Raw genomic sequence first — 18,947 nt, forward strand, 5'->3', positions numbered from 1 at the left:
GAGGTATCATTATAGGCAGCCAGGTTGACAGAAATTAATAGTCAAATGGACAGGCACTCAGAGAGTAATGCAAAAGATGAGAACACACCAGAACTGTGGCAGGAGGCACATCTGTTGAAGGCCAGGCCTCAAAATGAAGATGCAATGACCAGCCCTACATGCCTCCCTGAGGGATAAACAGTAACTTGAGATTGTACTGTGAATGGTATCACCTGGTCCAGTAAAGTCCAGATAGACATCAGTCACCCAAGTGGGTGACCAGAGCATCCAGACCCATCCTTTCCCAAAAATGCCTTTGATCTTTCCATGTACCCTTGCTATGTGACTCATTTCCTATTGGGAACCCTGAAATATTACTGGAAACCTTTGCAGTAGGCTCCAGTCTCCTACTCAGTGTATGATATAGGCCTGAGGAACAAATTAAAAGAGCTAAGAGAGACAGAAAGCAGGGTGCCAGGATGACCAGTGCCAGTGCAACTGACAAAGGCGCTGGCCAGTCCAAGTCACTGATTTTTTTTTTTTTTTTTTTTTTGGTACCTGGGATCAAACCCAGGTCCTTGCACTTGCGTAGCAGGTGGCAAAACCACAGAGCTAAATCCCTGGGCCAAAGCCACTGATTTTTATTGGTAATCAATTGGGGTAAAGGGAAGCTACATGCAAGGGCAAGCTACGGGCAAGGGCAGAACTACTTGTGAGAATGTGCAGTCATGTGGTTTCTATGGAAGTTAAACGAGGCTCGTAAAGGACAAGACAAAGCATTTTTGAATTAGGAACAGAATAGACAAAATATATGGTTGTAATTAGAACATTGTCCTTCTAGTTAGAAGGCTTTAGTTGTGGGAACATAATTTGGGTGCAAGTTACTCTGACCTCAGCATGTAGGCTTCATCTGGACTCACTTCTATAAAGCCAATTGTGGGGTTAATTCTTTACAGCCTGTACTGCTTTACAGCCTGCTTTGGGCATAATCAATATTGCAATCTCCTGCAATTTCCCTCTTAGATCAATAGTATCTAAGTAGCTATACTTGTAATTCTATAGGTTGATTGTAGTTTGACCCATGCTGTACCCACATCATGACTTTGCTGTATAAATTACCCCTGCCAAGTACCTTGATGGCCACCCACTTTCAGGACTCCTCCTATCTCTCAGAAGCTGTGTCTCAAATCATTCCCACTCTTAATCTCCATTGTCTTTTGGAATTCATTCTTCAATTTTAGGGGACTCTCCACACATCTGACATTTAGCAGATTGGGAGTTATATTTCTCCTGTATCAGTATTATTGAAAAATATGGTATGTATTTAAATAAAAATTTATTACAGTAAATGATACATTGCCATTAATCCCCCTCAAAATACTCTCCTTCATTTTAAACACACTTATCCCACCATTCTTGCCACTTTCTTAAAGCAGTTCTCTAAAACCTCTTTCCTGAATCTTTAGTTACATTGTCCTAGCTGCCTCAGTGTTCTGAATTGATTCAAAACATTTACTTTTCACGGTCACTTTGATTTTGGGGAAGAACTAGAAGTCATACTGGGCCAGAACCACTGAATAAGGCAGATGAGGACACACTGTAATGGTTTTATCACCCTGCCTTTCTGTTGGATGGTACTCAGCAACAGCATTTGCTGTATTTTTTATCACACCTGTAAAGACACTCATGAAAGAGAACTTAACAGAACTACTTCAGAAAGTGGCAAGAATAATAGGTTTGTCCAAAGTGAGGGAGTGTTTTGAGGGGGATTAATGCTAATGTGTCTTTTACTGTAATAAAAATTTAAAATTTAAATGTTCTAGTTTTCAACAACTCTTTGTATTTTAATATCTTAATGTCAAATAAAACTATTTCTTGACAATTCTATGGACCCTATCTATGATATGATAGTGAAAAACTTTCATCTTGTTTACATTTTCTGTCTTATAAACTCTATCCACCAAAGGTGCATCCTTATACACCCGGCAATCATTACCTGTTACTGTGGCAATGCTGGCATAGTAAATTCTAATCTTTCTGGTGTTTCTGGAACTCTTCCTCTTGAATTGGAATCATATAGATAATATCTCCCATTTCAATGTGGAACAAGAATATTTCTGCTTAGGAGCAATAAGATGATCCTTCTTTTGTGACCATTGTCCCCTTTGAGTGACATCAGAGTTTCTTTGCAGTTTCAGAGAACTTTGGTGACAGTATGGCTTAGCCACTGGAATATGGCAAACTCCTATGGAACAGAGATGGTTTTCATCATAGAAAGTCTGCCAGAAACTAATCTGCTGAAAGAAAAGTCATAAAAGAGGCAAACAACATGAGTAAAAATCCATACAAAGAATGGATATAGAAATAATCCTATATAAGAATTATCTGATAGAAAACTTGATCAATATTTTAAAGGAAATCAAACAACATGAAAATTTGAGCTGGAAATGAGATCATAAAGACCAAGTAAAGTTGAAAAGAACCAAATAGAACTTTTAGAAATGGAAAACAAAACAACTGGCATTAAAAGCTTAGTTTTTATATGTGCAATCCAGAAATATCCAGTCCAAATAGACAAAAATACCTGAAAAAAAATCAACGTATAATAGTGGATGGATTAAATATCAGAACTAAGCTGAAGACAGAACAAACATGAATTTCATGTAGGTAGAGAAAAATATTTTGACCTACAGCATCCCCTGTATCTATCAATCTTTTCATATTTTCCACCTCTTCTCTTTTTTGATTGAATTCTGGATAATTTCTTTGGCTCAATGATTCATATCTACGGTACTTTTGCTTGAAATGAATTTAATTTAAAAACTTTGAAATATGTAATGATTATGAATATATGGTTTATAACTTGTAGTTTTAAAAAGTAGGGGCTAGAGGTATAGCTCAGTGATAGAGCACTGCCTAGCACGAACAAGCCCTTGATTCAATCCCTGGCACTGCAAAAAAGAAAAGAAAAGTTTTAGTTCTTTCTTTCCTTCTTGCCTTTCCTCTCCTCTTTCTCTCTGTGGATTGACCCAAGGTTTCATGTTAGCCAAGTGCTTTATCACTGAGCTATGTCCTTAACCCCTTAAATATTTCTGATAAATAGATGAATCTGAGCAAACTAGTGAGTTAATATTTGAAGGTAATTATATGCTTCCTTTCAGGTTTTATTATATAAAACGCTAATAAAATATTCTAGTTTGCATAAAACTAAGGCTGAACGTTTCATGATGTACACATTCTAAATTTCCTAAATTGATGTTAGGGATCAAGTAAGTTATCACTAACTACACCAAACATGTAAGAACACAAAACATAAAATGGGGCTTAGATAAAATTATAATCCAGGTGTTTTTAAAGGGATTTTGATCTTATAAAATTATTATACTAGTACTACTAGTTTTAAGGGCCAAATGTGTAACTAAAATTGTAGTTTTTCAGATCCTTATTGGGAGAATCAGACAATAAACAGATTTATAAAATTTTTGAATATATTTGAGAAGTACTATGAAGTGAACCAGAATGAGAATAAAGGGGCTGATTGATTTAAAAGGGCTGGTCAGAGAACTCACTAGTAGAGGCTACTTGAAAAGTGAGAAGAGAGTGAAAGAAAGAGCCATACTTAGTAAGGTGAAGATCGACAAGGAGGCCAATGTAGGGCAAAAGGAGCAGGAAGTGAAAAACTGCTCCAGCAGGGCCTCTTGGGCTTTTCCATGGGTTGGAGTGAAACCCATTTCAGAGTATTTTTTTATTATTATTATTCATGAGATATTTATTAAAATAACACATTTAGGGGAAAAACTCAACACAATGTATACATCATTACTGAAAACTGTATACCATCATACAAAAAAGGATTTTATTTGGGGAAACTGATTTCTAATTTATGGTAAGTTTTACTTTCAGAAATAAAACCACAGAACAAAACAATCTAATTCAACCTTAAAGGCTGGCATGCTGAGCAAGGAATGTTCTTATTCTTTGTAGGAGTTCCTTCTTTACACTGACAGGTACCAGGGCTCTGCCTTTTGGAGTGATTTCAGCAACCAAGTGATCAACAGTAATGTGTTCTAGTCCTTTTTCTTTACCTCTTTACAGTGTGCCTTCAACTGATCCTTCCAGCCACATTCAGTTAATTTAGCTCGCAGCAACTCTTTGAGGCGTTCTCTTTCTCCAGTTTCTATTAACTTTTGGTTAATCGCTGCTCTCATCTGCGCATCTTTGTTCATCTTGCTAACCACACTCTTCGGCTGCCCGGTCTTAGACATTCAGTAGCTCAGGCACCCAAGCACAGAGAAAGCTAGAACACACATTTCCCCATTTCAGAGTCTTTAGTTATGAAAAACACTGAATTTACACTAACGCAGAGATGACAGCAGTAATTAAATTAATTCACTGGATGATTTTCAGCAGAGAGACAACCTAGTCTGATTTAAAAGCATCACTCTAGTTACTATGTTGAGAATAGACCAGAAGGCAGAATGAGCAGAAGCAGAGGCATCAGTTAAGAAGCTGGTACCATAATTCCGTGGGGAAATGGTCATACTGAGAGGTGGGGAGCATTGGAAGGTTCTGGATATATTTTTGCATGGGACACTTGTAGGTGGTTGGAGGGATATCCAAGTGCCGGATGTCTTTGGCTAGAATAACTCGAAGAACGGAGTTTCCATTGTTGAGATGAAGACTGCAGGACTAAGGCCTCCGGGAAAACATAAGCCCAAGTTTGCGCATGTCAAATTCGAATGCTTCTAGGACATCCAAGTGGAAGCATCAAGGATGTGGTCTCCAGCAGGGACTGGTTGTATGTATAGCTAGTCTGACCTTGAGCAATAACAAGAAATGAGAAAAATTGTAATTAATAGCTTATCTACTATTATTTTATTTTTATTATTTTATTATTATCTACTATTATGTTTTTCATGTTCTCTTCCAAGGATGTCCTATGGACAATTATTTTTAATATTTGTAATACTGTACTATAATTTGACTATTTTTTTCACTTCAATTCTGTTAAAAACATTTCTTGTATTTCTAGATAGGCAAAACAAGCATTTTTAGAGTCTGCATTTTTATACACAGGTTTGTTAATTTTTTTGAGAAATATGTATCAGTTCGTTTTACTTGGGTATTCAATAATATCCTTGGTGATAATGCTGGGAGTGGTGGAATCGGTTATCCATACCCTCGTGGCCCTGTTTTTCCTAGCCGAGGTGGCTATTCAAACAGAGGGAACTACAACAGGGGTGGAATACGTAGCAGAGGAAACTGTAACTTCAGAGGACGAGGAAACAAGCGTGGCTACAGAAGTGTCAGGTAATATTTTAAAAACGCGAAGGAACACCTCACCCCGAACAAAGGTAGCAACTTCCTGGGTGGCAAAAGATGAGCCAAGCAAAACGGCTGCACTTTATCCTCCAAAGCAGTAGAGGGCGCGCGTGCACAGGCGATGCTGCGCTTCGGCCCGGAGGTTCCTCTTCCTTTCACTGCCTCGCTCAGCCTCTGCGTCCTTCACCCCGGAAGTGTTCTCCCGGCCCTGGTAGCCGGCGTGACTTTGAACACTTGGCGCTGAGAACCGGTGCTGTGTAGGAGCCGAGCCTCGGGACTTTACGCTTTTGTTTTGGCCATGAGAGTGCTGGGGGCCGCCGCGGCCGTGGCTTTGTGTTACCAGCCCCTTTTTCGGATCCCTGCAGCCCTGGGCTGGCAGAGGAAGCAGGTAGTGGTGCCCGGCGAGGCCGATCGAGGGGCCTGTTCCTGGACCTTGGGGTCCCCTCGGGGCCTGGTTGGCAGTGACGCCCCTTCCTTTCCCGGGGACCTCTTGGCTGACAGCTATAAATACAGCGGTCCTGCTAAAGTCCTGAAAAGTCCCTCGTTATCTGCATGCTAGCTCTTTATTCAGGAGCAGCTTCTCAGTGGCCGGGGAGGTTGGGCGGGCCTTTGATTTATACTGAGATTTTTTTATGGTATACCTTAAGAGAAGTGACTTGAGTGAAGCTCAAGCAGAAAAATGAGTCTCCGGGGCCAAACCTGAGACTTCTATTAATGGGCTGACTGCCCTTTCTCAGCCGATCCTGGGTTATTTGATTTAGTGCTTAGATCACGGTACTTTTCTTTGGTCATGTTGCTTATCAGATATATTTTTGAACCAGATTCTGTTTGATGTAATATTCACCTTTTCCAAGTTCTTTTGCCTCTTCTCAGAAATGGCAGCAATGCAGTTTGGGTATGCAGTTCTGTAGGGAGAGGTTTATATTATGTCTTTACGTAAAATACAGGGTTTCTCATTCATTAAAGTTTAAAAAAAAGATACTTCATTGTTTTTATGTAAAAGACATTTGAAACCTTCGTGGGGAGGGGCTGTCTTGGAGCTGCTGTCAGCACTGCATAGAGCAGATAAGTCCGCAAAGACCCTTGCCAGCTGTGAACGACAGTTAGTAAGGGATTGAGGTAAAAATTATGGTAAAATTTAAGCTAAAGCTTGTGTTTCTTATTAAATCAGTTTTTGGGATCTTTCTCATTGTATCACCTTCAGTGTGTAGTTTCAAATTACGATTTGGCAAAGCTTTTTGTCCCATTTCATTTTAATTAATTAATTTTAAGGAACATATCTTGTTTTCTTTTGTTGTCTCTCCTATGATTATAGGAGTTGCAAGTTTAAAGCATTTCTCCTGCTTTTCCAGCCTTTCTCATGTCTATTAAGATTCTTTGGCCACCATTCATATTTTAATTGCCTGTTGTCTCATACAAAGTGCATTGAATTGAGCTCTTATTTTTTTCAGGTTAATTGGAAGTTCTGCCGATGGTGTTCATCAGGGATAATTCCTAATGAAAAAATCCGAAATATTGGAATCTCAGCTCACATTGATTCTGGGAAAACTACATTAACTGAACGAGTGCTTTACTATACTGGCAGAATTGCACAGATGCATGAGGTGATTCCATCATCAGTGGCTGACTCCAGATTAATTAAAGCTTGATTTTAATTGTTTTGTAGTTAGGCTTGAATACATTTCACAAAACCTGATAGATTAAAACAATGGTAACAGTGGTTCTTTAACCAAAGTCACATGCACAGGGTGGAAGGCTCATGTTGGTTTGGAATAGTTTGAGTGATCCATGTAGAGGCCATCATTATGTCTATCCTGAGCAGATTGTCTTTTAGAAATGTTAAATCAATATGGCATACCTTAAGCAATAGCTAAAATAGTCTTCACATGATATTAATGATGGATAAATGTAATGTTAAGTGAAAAAATGGGTTTAAATGATACATAGTATGAACTCATTAGTTAAAATGCATGTCAGAAAAAATTATTTTAAAAAACCTTGAAACTCCTGAAGATATTACTATATCACTAACAACTCTCCACTTCAAAATACGTGTGTGCTTGAAGAGCACATTGTTAAATCATATAATTTAAAGGCTACCTCCTTCTCACTCGTGCTTCAATCCACATGAAGCAGAGCTGGAAAAGGTCTGTTCTCTGAATATTTGCTTAGGGACTAACTCGAGGCTGGTGGGCAAGAACAGGGAGTGAGAAAGTGGGACTAGCTTCAACACCAGGGTAATTGCTCTGTTTTAACATTTCCTGAGGACAGCAGTGAACAAGGGGTGGTAATTAAGACAGGGCAAACCCTATCAGTTACTGTCTCTTTTTATGAGGTGATATGGTTTGAAAATTAGTTTTATCTGGACATGTGTAAGTGTCTGTGTTTTAATTCCATTTCAGTGAACATTTTTATTCCTTGAGATGCAAGGACAGAGAAATCTGAATTGCTATGTTTGTGTTTAGGTGAAAGGTAAAGATGGAATTGGCGCTGTCATGGATTCCATGGAACTAGAGAGACAAAGAGGAATCACCATTCAGTCAGCGGCCACCTATACCATGTGGAAAGATGTTAATATCAACATTATAGATACTCCTGGTGAGTTAGGTTCTTGGTTTTATTGTAACTAATTTTGTATCTTTTTTTTTTGGGGTACCGGGGATCAATCTCAGGACCTTGTGCTTACAAGGCAGGTGTGGTGCCACTGAGCTAAATCCCTGGCCCTATTGTAACTTATTTTGGCAAAAGCAAGTTTAGTTTTTGTTCTACTGTGACCCAATTTTTGAGTATCAGATGAAGAGGTAATACTGAATTCCTGTTAGAGAAGATGGATATGGGATCTAGAGCACTTCGTCTTTGTGTGGCTCCCTGGAAAAATAATTAAAACAAATGGAAGTAGGAAGGTTCTTTCTTTTCAGATTTTTTTTTTATTTTAATCATCTTAATCCTTATTTACACTTTCAGTTTCTCACATTAGAGAAACTATTCGGTATTTACACATGTGTGTCCTATTTATTTCACTTAAGAGTATGGCCTCAATATGTATCCCTTTAGCTATAAATGTCTCTAGTTTCTCGTTCTTTATGGCTGAGTAGTACTCCATTTTATTAAAAAACCACATCTTCTTTATCCAGTTTCCAACTGATGGGCACTTGGGCTGTTTCCAAGCTTTAGCTATTACAAACTGTGCCACTATAAACATAGGTGCACATATATCACTGTAGTATGATTCTTTTGGGAAGATACCCAGCAGGAGAATAGCTGGGTCAAATGGGACCTCTAGCCCTAGTTCTTTGAGGTATCTCCATACTGATTTCCATAGTGGTTGCACCAGTCTGCACTCCTAACCAACAATGGAGAAGGGTTGCTTTCTCCCCACACCCCCGCCAGCATTTGTTATTGGTTGATTTTTTGATAGCAGCCATTCTTTCTGGCTTTTCAGATATGTTATTGGACTTCAGAGTTGCCCATGCCCTAATGCTTTTTACAACTGATCTTTTTGGGCCCTGGACTTGATGGTGGGTTAATGATACTCTGTGGGCTGAGGAATCTACATTCTAATTAGAAGACATATATAATCAGCAGAGCCACAAAAACTTAATAGTGTGTGTATTAAAAATTCAGACTGCTTTTTAAAGCCCTCACATGCTACTTTGTCTCCTTTAGGCCATGTGGACTTCACAATAGAAGTTGAAAGGGCCCTGAGAGTGTTGGATGGTGCAGTCCTTGTGCTCTGTGCCGTTGGCGGGGTGCAGTGCCAGACCATGACTGTTAATCATCAGATGAAGCGCTACAATGTTCCGTTTTTAACTTTCATTAACAAATTGGACCGACTGGGCTCCAACCCAGCAAGGGCCCTACAGCAAATGAGGTACCGAGTATCAGAACAGAGAGGATGTGCTGATCTGGACAGGAAACCTTATATCCCGAGTGATAATTAATTCAGTGTTATTAAACTTTATCCTTAAATTTCTCCTCTTTGAAAAGCTTATTTATATAATTTAATAAATGGAGCTGCTGAGTTCAGTAGTTTGGTTTATGGTGCAATTTCACCAGCTACTTTCTCTGTATAATGAGAATATGACTTAAGTTCTAGGGAGTTTGAAGATGACTTCAGAAAACAATCACAATTTACACTGTTTTGCTGTATTAGAGATGTAATCTAGAGCAGATTCTAGAAATATTTGGCATTTTATTTAGACAAACCTAGAGGATCTTTTTCATTTTAACCTTTATTTGAGGGATGTTAATTAATGCTCTTAAGTAGTAGGCCTCAGAAATGAAATTTCTTGCTTTGAGAAGATAACATATTTGCCAGGACAATAGTAGCTCTTTCTTTCTGTACCAGATCTAACCCAGTGTTATTTATAGCATTTTACATTTTGCACAGTACATTTCACCTACCCTTTAAAAATTAGAGTGAGCTGTTGCTTCATAGTTCACTTTTTGTAGATGTGCAAGGGCAGCTGTAGAGTTCCTGCTGAAGTTCACAGGGCAGAGCTACTGGATGTAGGCTGTAAAGTTTGTGGGAGTAGATAGGGTAAGAGTGATGTATCTGATGACAAAAACAGCAGGAAAACTAAAACTGATGAAAGTGATGCGTTTGAGAAAGTGAAAATCCTGTTTTTCTTTTTTGGGTATTTGTAATATTTTCTTGGTAAAATTGAACAGTCTCACTTTTTGGTTTTATTTTTTACTTGTGTTTGCCAGTAGATGAACTTTTTCTACTAAGTCTTTCTGAATCCCAAGAACATTCTCTTTCAACATTATTTGATTACTTTGGTTCCTTCTTTGCTCCATTCCTATTTATCTGTTTTCTCATTTTGAAACTCATCAAGCAGACTTTGGAACTTCTGAATCAGGCCTCCATGACTTAACTTTTTTACCGTACTTTTTCAGATGTCTGTTGCATCATTTTGCACAGGGCCATGAGAGAATTCTTGAGGTTAATATTCTAGCACATAAATTTGGAATTAGTCTGTCTCTCCTGTTATTTAGCTTGTCTGTTTTTTTTAAAAAAAAAACTGCAGTTCTGTAGTTAATTTCTATAAACACTTTTATTGCAACACCCTTTTTAAACAGAGGTAATTCTCAATTTTTGATTTTTACTTCTTTTCTTCCAGTGATTCTCTTCCTAGAAATTAGTGCTATTTCTTGAACTCACATTTCTCCTACAAGCTATTGGTTTCCTTCAAATACTTAGTGAATCTTAGGTCTCTGTCCAGAGTTACTTAGGGAGGTCTAAAGTCTTGGCAGCTTGAGCATATTTCTGCAGTGAGAGGGAATCCTTGCTGGTAGGCGCAGTTTCTGTTCAGTGGTTGCATCTCGTTGAGGCTGATGATGAATGTCTGACTTTGCAACCCATTCTAAGAGGTTTCATATAAAAGCTCTCTCTCTTCACATAGTTCTAGTTAGTTTTGTTACCAGTTGATCTGAGGATAAGAATTGGGCTCAGCTATTCTACTGTTCTTTAATTTCTTGGCCAGCCACTCATTAACTAGTTGTTCTTCTCCTTTCTGCTTTTGATCTGGAATATTCAGGGGATCTGATGAGAAAATGTGTTTTAGTGTTTTTTTGTTAACTAAGTGGGGTTCTGCCTTCTTGTCCTCCTTGAATTTGGTTGTCAGTTTGTTCTCAGCTGGTTTGTATTTTCATTCTGACCTGCTGGTACCATGCTTTGCATGTCTAGAATGTCTGCCATTTATCTATTTTTATATTTGTCATTTCAAAAGGAATTTGAGAGAAGAAAAGAGATAAACTTATATACTTTTATTTTTCAGGTCTAAACTAAATCATAATGCAGCATTTATGCAAATACCTATTGGTTTGGAGGCTAATTTTAAAGGTATTGTAGATCTTATCGAAGAACGAGCCATCTATTTTGATGGAGACTTTGGGTAAGTGCTCAAAATACACTATTAAAATGTTTTAAATAAGGAGAAGAGGAGGAATCAGGAAGGGGAGGGGATTGGAGAAAAAGAAGAATCAAGATATATCATGAACAGGTATAAATTTCCTATGATGAATATGATCATTATGTATATCTAAAATGTACCAATAAAATAAATTTTAAAAAAGAAAAAAAATTTTATATTTCAAAAAACATCAAAAAGAAAGAAAGGATAATTTCTTTAAGCATAGATAGTATCTTTTTGAAATGTTCCTGGAAGAATATTCTCTAAAGATGATTTTTTAAAATACTGTTAATTATAGTTACTCTCCTAATATAGTTATTCTCCTAATGTTGCTTTTTGGGTAACAGACTCACATCATATTGCAGCATGTTCAGGTTGGTAGGAGGCTTTCAATTTGGACTAATAATCTAATCTGTCATTTTCTACGTTTTCATTTATTTGTTCATTCTGTAGTCATATTGAGCATCAGTACTTTTTCCTGGGCATATGGTAAAGATTGGGAAAAAATAGGGATTGCAAGTATTTCCTCTACTTATTTCATGGGAAAACAAAGATTAAAACGTTAAAATGTAAAACTAGTTGTAGTTTAAGAAATTCAAGAAGAAAATTGGCACCTTTTTGACATATTGTTTGTTCTGTCCACTTTTTGAGTGACTTCTCCATAGAAGAGTTATCAAATCTTAACATTCATAAAAATCACTTCAAATTTAGTAAAACACACATTCTAGAGTCTACCTCCTAAGATTCTGATTCAGCAGATCTTGGGTGGGGGCTAAAATTTGTATTTCTGGAAGTTCCCAATGGATGTTGATAGAACATGTCTGCAGATGACAGTTGAGTGACACTGATCTAAACAGTGAGGGGAGTCGTGTATGACTCTGGTTTGAGGAATCATCCCAGTATCCAGTTAGTTTCTCCAGAGACACTTCCTAAGGGATTTCCTTCCTCTGCTGTGGAATTGGGATTGTAGTTCTGACAGGTGGGTAAATGGCATTGTGATCAGTGAACTATAGAATTTTATCTCATCCGCCTGCTTGTAGACAGAAAAAGGATGGAGGCTATCCAGTGGATAAGGTTTTTCTCTCACTTTTTGTGTGACTGAGTCCTGACAGCATTTATTTTTCACTCCTTAGAATGTAAAACCATCATTGTGGTTTTATTTTTCTCCCTTATTCACTGCCATGTCTCCAGCCCTTTCAACCTCCTAATCCATAATAAAAACTCAAAAAAAAGTTTTAAAATGAATGAATGAATGCTCTGTGCAAGAATTACCAGGGCACATGTTTCTAAAGTAGAAGCCCTTAAACATGAGAACACAGGTCGTGCTTCTTGATATACATGCCACCAGCTGCAGACCACCTGGTATATATATTTGGAAAGGGCTCTGCATATGATTCTGACACAAAAGGCTAAGAACCAGAATTATGGTAAATCCAATTTTAAAGAGTTCAAATGGACTGTAGACAGGTTGGCTTTGAATCTTATTTCTTCCATTTACTAGTATTTAACCTTGGGTAAGTGCCTTTGCTTATTTAAATTAGTTTCGTCATTTGAAAATACAGATAATAGAAGCTACTTCATAGGAGGTGATGATTAGTCGCTAATTTGGGGCTCACTGCAATATAAGTATTAAATAATTTTCTAAAACTGCATATGCTTTCTAATCTGAATGCAGTAAAAACAATCCTGTAACTATACTGAAAAGAATTTAAATTTTTTGTTTAGTTGATATTTTTCCAACTCATTGTTTTGGCCTTTATATAAATATATTTTACAGCATATGTTCATTGTAGATATCTAGAATAGGACAAAATGGTTTGTATTACATTGGGAAGGATTTTATATTAGGTCATTTATCATCTTCTGCAAAACTTTACATGGAGAAAAATAGAATGTAATGTCTATTATGAAATTAAAGGATACTATCATTTTCTCATTATAGAGGACTGTTTTGAATCTTGGTTCTGTTTACTAGTAGCAAATTAGTAGCAAATTACTTTTCCTGTTTAAGTATTTTTGCCCTTAAAGATATACATTAGTTTTATTTGCCATTTGCAAATACATCAGTGTTTTTTCTTACCTAAACATTTTTTAGCTATTAATCATATCTTTTTCATTGGTGCTTTATATATCTAATTGAATATCCTTAGAGTGTTAAAATAAAACATCTGTTTTCTCAGTCAGATTGTTCGATATGATGAAATTCCAGCTGAATTGAGGGCGGCAGCAGCAGATCATCGGCAGGAGCTGATTGAATGTGTTGCCAATTCAGATGAGCAGCTTGGTGAACTGTTCCTAGAAGAAAAAATCCCTTCAATCTCTGATTTAAAGGCAGGTGCTCTCAAAATAAGTCTTATATTAACAAAGGTTTTTTGTGTGTGTGGCAAGGGGAAATGATGCTTTTAGGCATTGGCTTTATTAATGAAATCTGAGTAAGTTTTTGTAACATAATTGGCATCCCTGAAAAATACTTGACCTGTCATAGTACTTTTATTTTTTTGGTACCAGGGATTGAACTCGGGTCCTTGCGCTTGCGCAGCAGGTGGCGAAACCACTGAGCTAAATCCCTGGCCCTTGACCTGTCATATTACTTTTTTTAAGTGGTGAGTTATGTAATATCTTCAAATGAGAAAGGACTCATAGTTCTAGGAGGAAAAAAAAAGAATGTTAAGCTATCAGCCTGTTAGGTATATTAAAAAGAAAAAGATAAATACAAAAAAGTTACATTGACAAGACAGGTTAAGATTGCTGAATGGTTACAGACTAAATGTTGGTAGTTACACCGCAGTAATGTTTGGAAACATAACATAAACCCTTACAGATTCTTTTACTTGATTACTCATCACTATAAAAAAGAAGATTTCTCTCCAAGATGGGTAATCAGTTTTTCAATAAACATTTCTCCAAAACAAGATATACAAATAGGCAGTATATGAAAAGGTGCTCTACATTACTAATCATTTAGGGAACTGCAGATCAGAACTATATGGGGAGGGGTCTTATGAAAAAGGAACGTAAAACAACTAATGTTGACAAGAATATGGAGAAGTTAGAACCCCTATGTGCTGATGGGAATGTAAGTGCAGCCACTGTAGAAAATAATATGGCAGGCCCAGGGGTTTAGCTCAGTGGTTCTGCTGCCTGCCTTGAAAATGCAAGGTCCCGAGTTCGATCCCTGGTACCAAAAAAAAAAAAGAAAACAATATGGCAGCTCCTCAGAAAATTAAACTGGAATTACTGGATCATACACTGGAAGGAATGTCCAAAAGAAAGAAAGGTCTCAAATAGTTGGTTTAGTAGCACTCTTCACAGTAGCCAAAAAAATAGAATTAACCCATATGTTTATTAATGAATAAATGAATAAACAAAACATGGTACATACATACAAAGAAATATTTTTTAGCTTTAAAAAGGAATAAAATTTTGATACATGCTACAACATGGATGAACTTTGAAGACAATTCTAAATGAAATAAGCCAATTTTTGAAAGGACAAATATTTTATGATTCTACTTACATGAGGTATCTAGAGTAGCCAAAATCATAGAGACAGAAAGTAGAATAGTGGTTTTTAGGGGTTGTAATTGAGGGTTTAATAGGGAGTTATTGCTTAATGGATCTAGTTTCATTTGGGGATGATGAGAAAATTCAGAAATAGTGGTGATGGTTGAACAGCATTAAGAATGTATTTAATGCCACTGAATGATACACTTAAAAATGGTTAAAATGGCAAATTTTTATCTTGGGAGTATTTTTTACCATAGTTAAAGAAAACCTGATGTTAATTTTCCCAAACCACTTGGTGCACTTAGCAGAGATCAGGTAGATATTGTGTATGAGACATTTCACCTAAGGCATTCATAGTAAATCAGACACACTGGGAAAAATCCTGTTGCAGCTAAGGATGCATGCTAATTTTTTTTAACTGGTTTTTTGGGGTTTGGTTTTTTGAGGGAAGGTCTTGCTATATAGTTCAAGCTGGCCTTGAAACTCACTATGTAGCCCAGGCTGGCTGGAACTCTCTGCGATCCTCCTGCCTTAGCTTCCCACATGCTAGGATTACAGGCGTGCACCACCACACCCAACTTTTTGGAACTTTATCTTGTAATTTGAATCATTCAGCATTCTTTTTTTTTTTTTTTTTTGGTATGGGGAATGGAACTCAGGACCTTGCCCCTTGCCAGGCAGGTGAGGTGGCCCCTGAGCTAATCCCCAGCCTGAGTCCTTTAACATTCTTTTGTTTGTTTGTTTGTTTGTTTGTTTTTGGTACCTGGGATGAACTCTGGACCTTGTCCTTTCGAGGCAGGCACCAGAACCACTGAGCTAAGTCCCCCACCCTCCTTTAGCATTCTTAAAGGCCTGCACACCTCAGCTCCCTAATGAGTAGGGAAAGTAGGGAACACATAGGAAGGTATAGAACTGACCCTAAATATAGTCAAGCATTATATTCTGTTCAGAGAGGTTTTTATTGACTAAAGGGGATGTGTTAGAGTTTTCCAAGAACTCTCCCAGGTTTAGTGATTCACTGAGAGGAGACAGAAAACTCAGTACATGGTCAGAACTCATGGCTATGATTTATTCTAGTGAAAAGACAGTTTTGCTGAACAAAGTCAGCAGAGGGAAAAGGCAGATGAGGAAGCTCAGAGGAAACTGTGAGCCTCCAGAGTTCTGTCCCAGGGGAGTCACTGAGGACAGCTTAAGTCCTCCAGCCAGGAGATGGAACAGCACCTGTGAGATGTTATTCACCAGGGAAGCTCATTAGAAACTCAGTGCCTAAGGTTTTTATTGGAGTGTGGTCACATAGACACCTTCTGCCTTACATGTACCCAAAGTTGAGACAGAAGGAAAGCAGATGTTTAGCACATATCACATTCTACACATTGTATGAACTGTGTAAGCACAGTGAACCATTCTTGTCATTTCTGAGAATTGTGAGGCTTCTCCTGAAATCCCAGTTCCCTAGCTAAGGGCCAGCCTTGTAAGCAGGCTTTTCTATGGAAAGTTTCAATCCTGCTGTACTTATTCTTTGCTGCAGAAAATACATGGGAATACTTTAGTTTCTGCATTGTGGTTGGATGTATTATTGGACCACCGTAAAGACAGTAGCTTTCCAGTATGAAAGTGATTCTTATAAAAAAAAGGAAAATTTTTTTGAAAACTAAGGCTTTGTGGGGGCCGTTTTAAGGTTCATTTTAATTTTTCGTCTTCTCCATTTATCTACCACCCTCTGGTGTTTGTCCTATGGATGTAAAATAAGTGTGCTAAGTTTACTGTATATCCCTGCTTGCATATTAGGAAATAGTGGAAAGTCAGTGTGACCGAATGGCCTACGATAGCCTAAGTGGTTAGTGATCTAGCAAAGATAGTTTCAGGCAGTAATTGCTTACTTTCCTGGCATGTTTCCCCTTTCTTAGGCCTTCTGTTTATCCTCCTCAGCTCTTATCCTACTTTAAATTGTGGTGATGGTTAGAAATTGTGGGTATAAATATTTAGCTCTAAACTTTTTGGGGCTAATGAGTTTTCTGGGTTTTTTTTATTAGACCTGAGAAATAATTGTATACTGCCTACATATTTGTGCAACCTTATGGCCCCAACCCTGTTGTTGGCCTCTTCCAGCTGTCACAGCTAAAGCTCCACCATGTGCTTTCTGTTCATCCTGCAGACCACATTGATAGAGCTTGCTGGAGGGTTGGTGTGGGACTAGAATCTTTATTTTAAACCCTGGTGTGGTCATGTTCCTTAGAGTCATTTGTACTATTTGGTTTCCTGGTGTATGTACTTTAAAAAATAAATAAGTGTTTTTAATAGCTGGTACTCTCATATGGTTTAAACATTAAAAAGTATATATATGGGCTGGGGATTTAGCTCCGTGGTCTCGCCTCCTGCTGCGCAGGCCCAAGGACCTGAGTTTGATCCCCAGTACCAAAAAAAAAACGTATATATGTATTAAAAACTCCCAGTTGGTCATGGTATTATCCACCTATAATCCCAGTGCTCTGGAAGCTGAGGCAGAAGAATCAAGCTCAACTAAATCACTTAGTGAGACCTTGTGTCAAAACAAAAAATGAAAAATAGGGAGGCAATGTAGCTCAATGTAGGCCCTGAGTTCAATCTCCAGTACCACAAAACAAAAAAAACCAAAATACTTCACTACTTTCTTCTCCCATCTGCGTAGTTCTCTGCCCTTTCTCTAAAACAGGTTGCCACTGAATAGTTTCTGGTGTGCATTTCCAGGAACTTTTTAAAAAATATAAATTATCTTCCCCTAGGTTTCACACAGGTACAAGCATACAGTTTGCACTGTTACATGTGTCTTATTTTCTGTGTATACACGTACTGTTTTACCCAAATTGAAAATTAGTAATTCTAAAAGTATTGAAAGCACTAGTATAGTAAATCACTTTCAGGCCCTGAAAAAGAAAATGACTTGTTTCCTTTGTATTTTGGCTTCAAATTATTGGGACCTGATTTTAGTTTTCACTAGAGCTAGCACTCCAAAAGCATCAGTTTATTTTATTCATATGTTGCATTGTAACTGGCCCGAAACACAAAATGTAATGTTAATATTCATTAAGTATTGATTTTCTTTCTTTTTTTGTAGCTTGCAATTCGAAGAGCTACTTTAAGTAGATCATTTACTCCTGTTTTTTTGGGAAGTGCCTTGAAGAACAAAGGAGTTCAGCCTCTTTTGGATGCTGTTTTAGAATACCTCCCAAATCCGAGTGAAGTCCAGAATTATGCTCTTCTCAATCAGGAGGAGTAAGTCTTGGCAATTAAATCTTGCTTATACAGAAAAAACATGCACTATGAAGGCAGTTAAGGGTAGTTCTGGTGATTTTATAATTTTTTTCACAATTTACAAAAATCGACTATTTTTAGTTAACATTTTTAGTGTATAGGAAAATAGTTACTATACCAATTTCTCTATCCTGTTATTTGTGAGTTATAAGTATGATTTGTTTTGCTCTCAACATTTATATCAATAGAACATTTTCTTATTTGAGACCAGCTGTTTATACTCATTATTTTTTTTAAAAAAAAAGCATTAAGGAACAAACTTTTTAAAAAGTTCTTATTATTCCCTCACCCCCAACCCAAATGAAGATTGGACCTTTGCACTAAGCTGCATCCCTAGCACTTTTTCTTTTTTAATTATTTTTTTTAAAATTTTGAGACTGGGTTCACTAAGTCGATAAGTTGTCCAACCTGGGCTCCATCTTGGAATTCTCCTACCTCAGCCTCTCAGAGGGCTGGGATTATAGGTGTTGGCCACCATGCTTGGCTTTCTTTCTTTTTTTTTTTTTTTGGTACCAGGGAACAAACTCGGGACCTTGCTCTTGCAAAGCAAGTGGCAGAACCACTGAGCCAAATCCTCAGCCCTTTGTTTTTCTTTTTTTTAGTCTGTTCTGGTCCTTTCACAGTAACTAAGCCTTAGGAATTTATTCTTACTGGTCACTTTCAGTGAAATTTTACTTGTGTGTGAGGTCAGGAGTGGTTAACACACATATTTTTTCTCAGATAATACTCATAGTTACAGTAGATTGATATAAGAGAAATATCAACTGTTATAACATTTATATCTCATAAATTTATATTTCTTTGATTTTTAAGTGACTCACAAGAGAAAACCAAAATCCTAATGAACTCCAAAAGAGACAGTTCCCACTCATTTGTAGGCCTGGCTTTTAAACTGGAGGTAAGTTGCTTTCCAACGTATTCAACTGGTGTTTG

The 18,947-nt window shown here is 37.4% G+C and overlaps 1 protein-coding gene and 1 pseudogene across 2 annotated transcripts in view; one reads left to right on the forward strand and one right to left on the reverse strand.

The window, feature by feature from the left end:
• Positions 1-3,789: 3,789 nt before the first annotated feature.
• Positions 3,790-4,395, reverse strand: LOC110349328 (transcription and mRNA export factor ENY2 pseudogene; annotated as a pseudogene).
• Positions 4,396-5,474: 1,079 nt separating this feature from the next.
• Gfm1 (G elongation factor mitochondrial 1) overlaps positions 5,475-18,947 on the forward strand; it is a 46,767-nt gene continuing 33,294 nt past the window's right edge. Inside the window, exons 1-8 of one of the 2 annotated variants that reach the window (XM_004834517.4) lie at positions 5,475-5,689; positions 6,753-6,905; positions 7,767-7,899; positions 8,968-9,172; positions 11,082-11,198; positions 13,397-13,547; positions 17,818-17,975; positions 18,828-18,912. In XM_004834517.4, the coding sequence (XP_004834574.1) occupies positions 5,600-5,689; positions 6,753-6,905; positions 7,767-7,899; positions 8,968-9,172; positions 11,082-11,198; positions 13,397-13,547; positions 17,818-17,975; positions 18,828-18,912 (1,092 nt within the window). In that variant the 5' untranslated portion in view covers positions 5,475-5,599. Of the gene's footprint in view, positions 6,421-6,752; positions 6,906-7,766; positions 7,900-8,967; positions 9,173-11,081; positions 11,199-13,396; positions 13,548-17,817; positions 17,976-18,827; positions 18,913-18,947 lie in introns of both variants that reach the window. The other variant, XM_087186435.1, reaches the window with a different exon arrangement.

Source organism: Heterocephalus glaber, unplaced genomic scaffold, assembly GCF_053883595.1.
Source record: "Heterocephalus glaber isolate CG9 unplaced genomic scaffold, H.glaber_assembly_v1.0 deba00001504, whole genome shotgun sequence".
NCBI lineage: Eukaryota > Metazoa > Chordata > Mammalia > Rodentia > Bathyergidae > Heterocephalus > Heterocephalus glaber.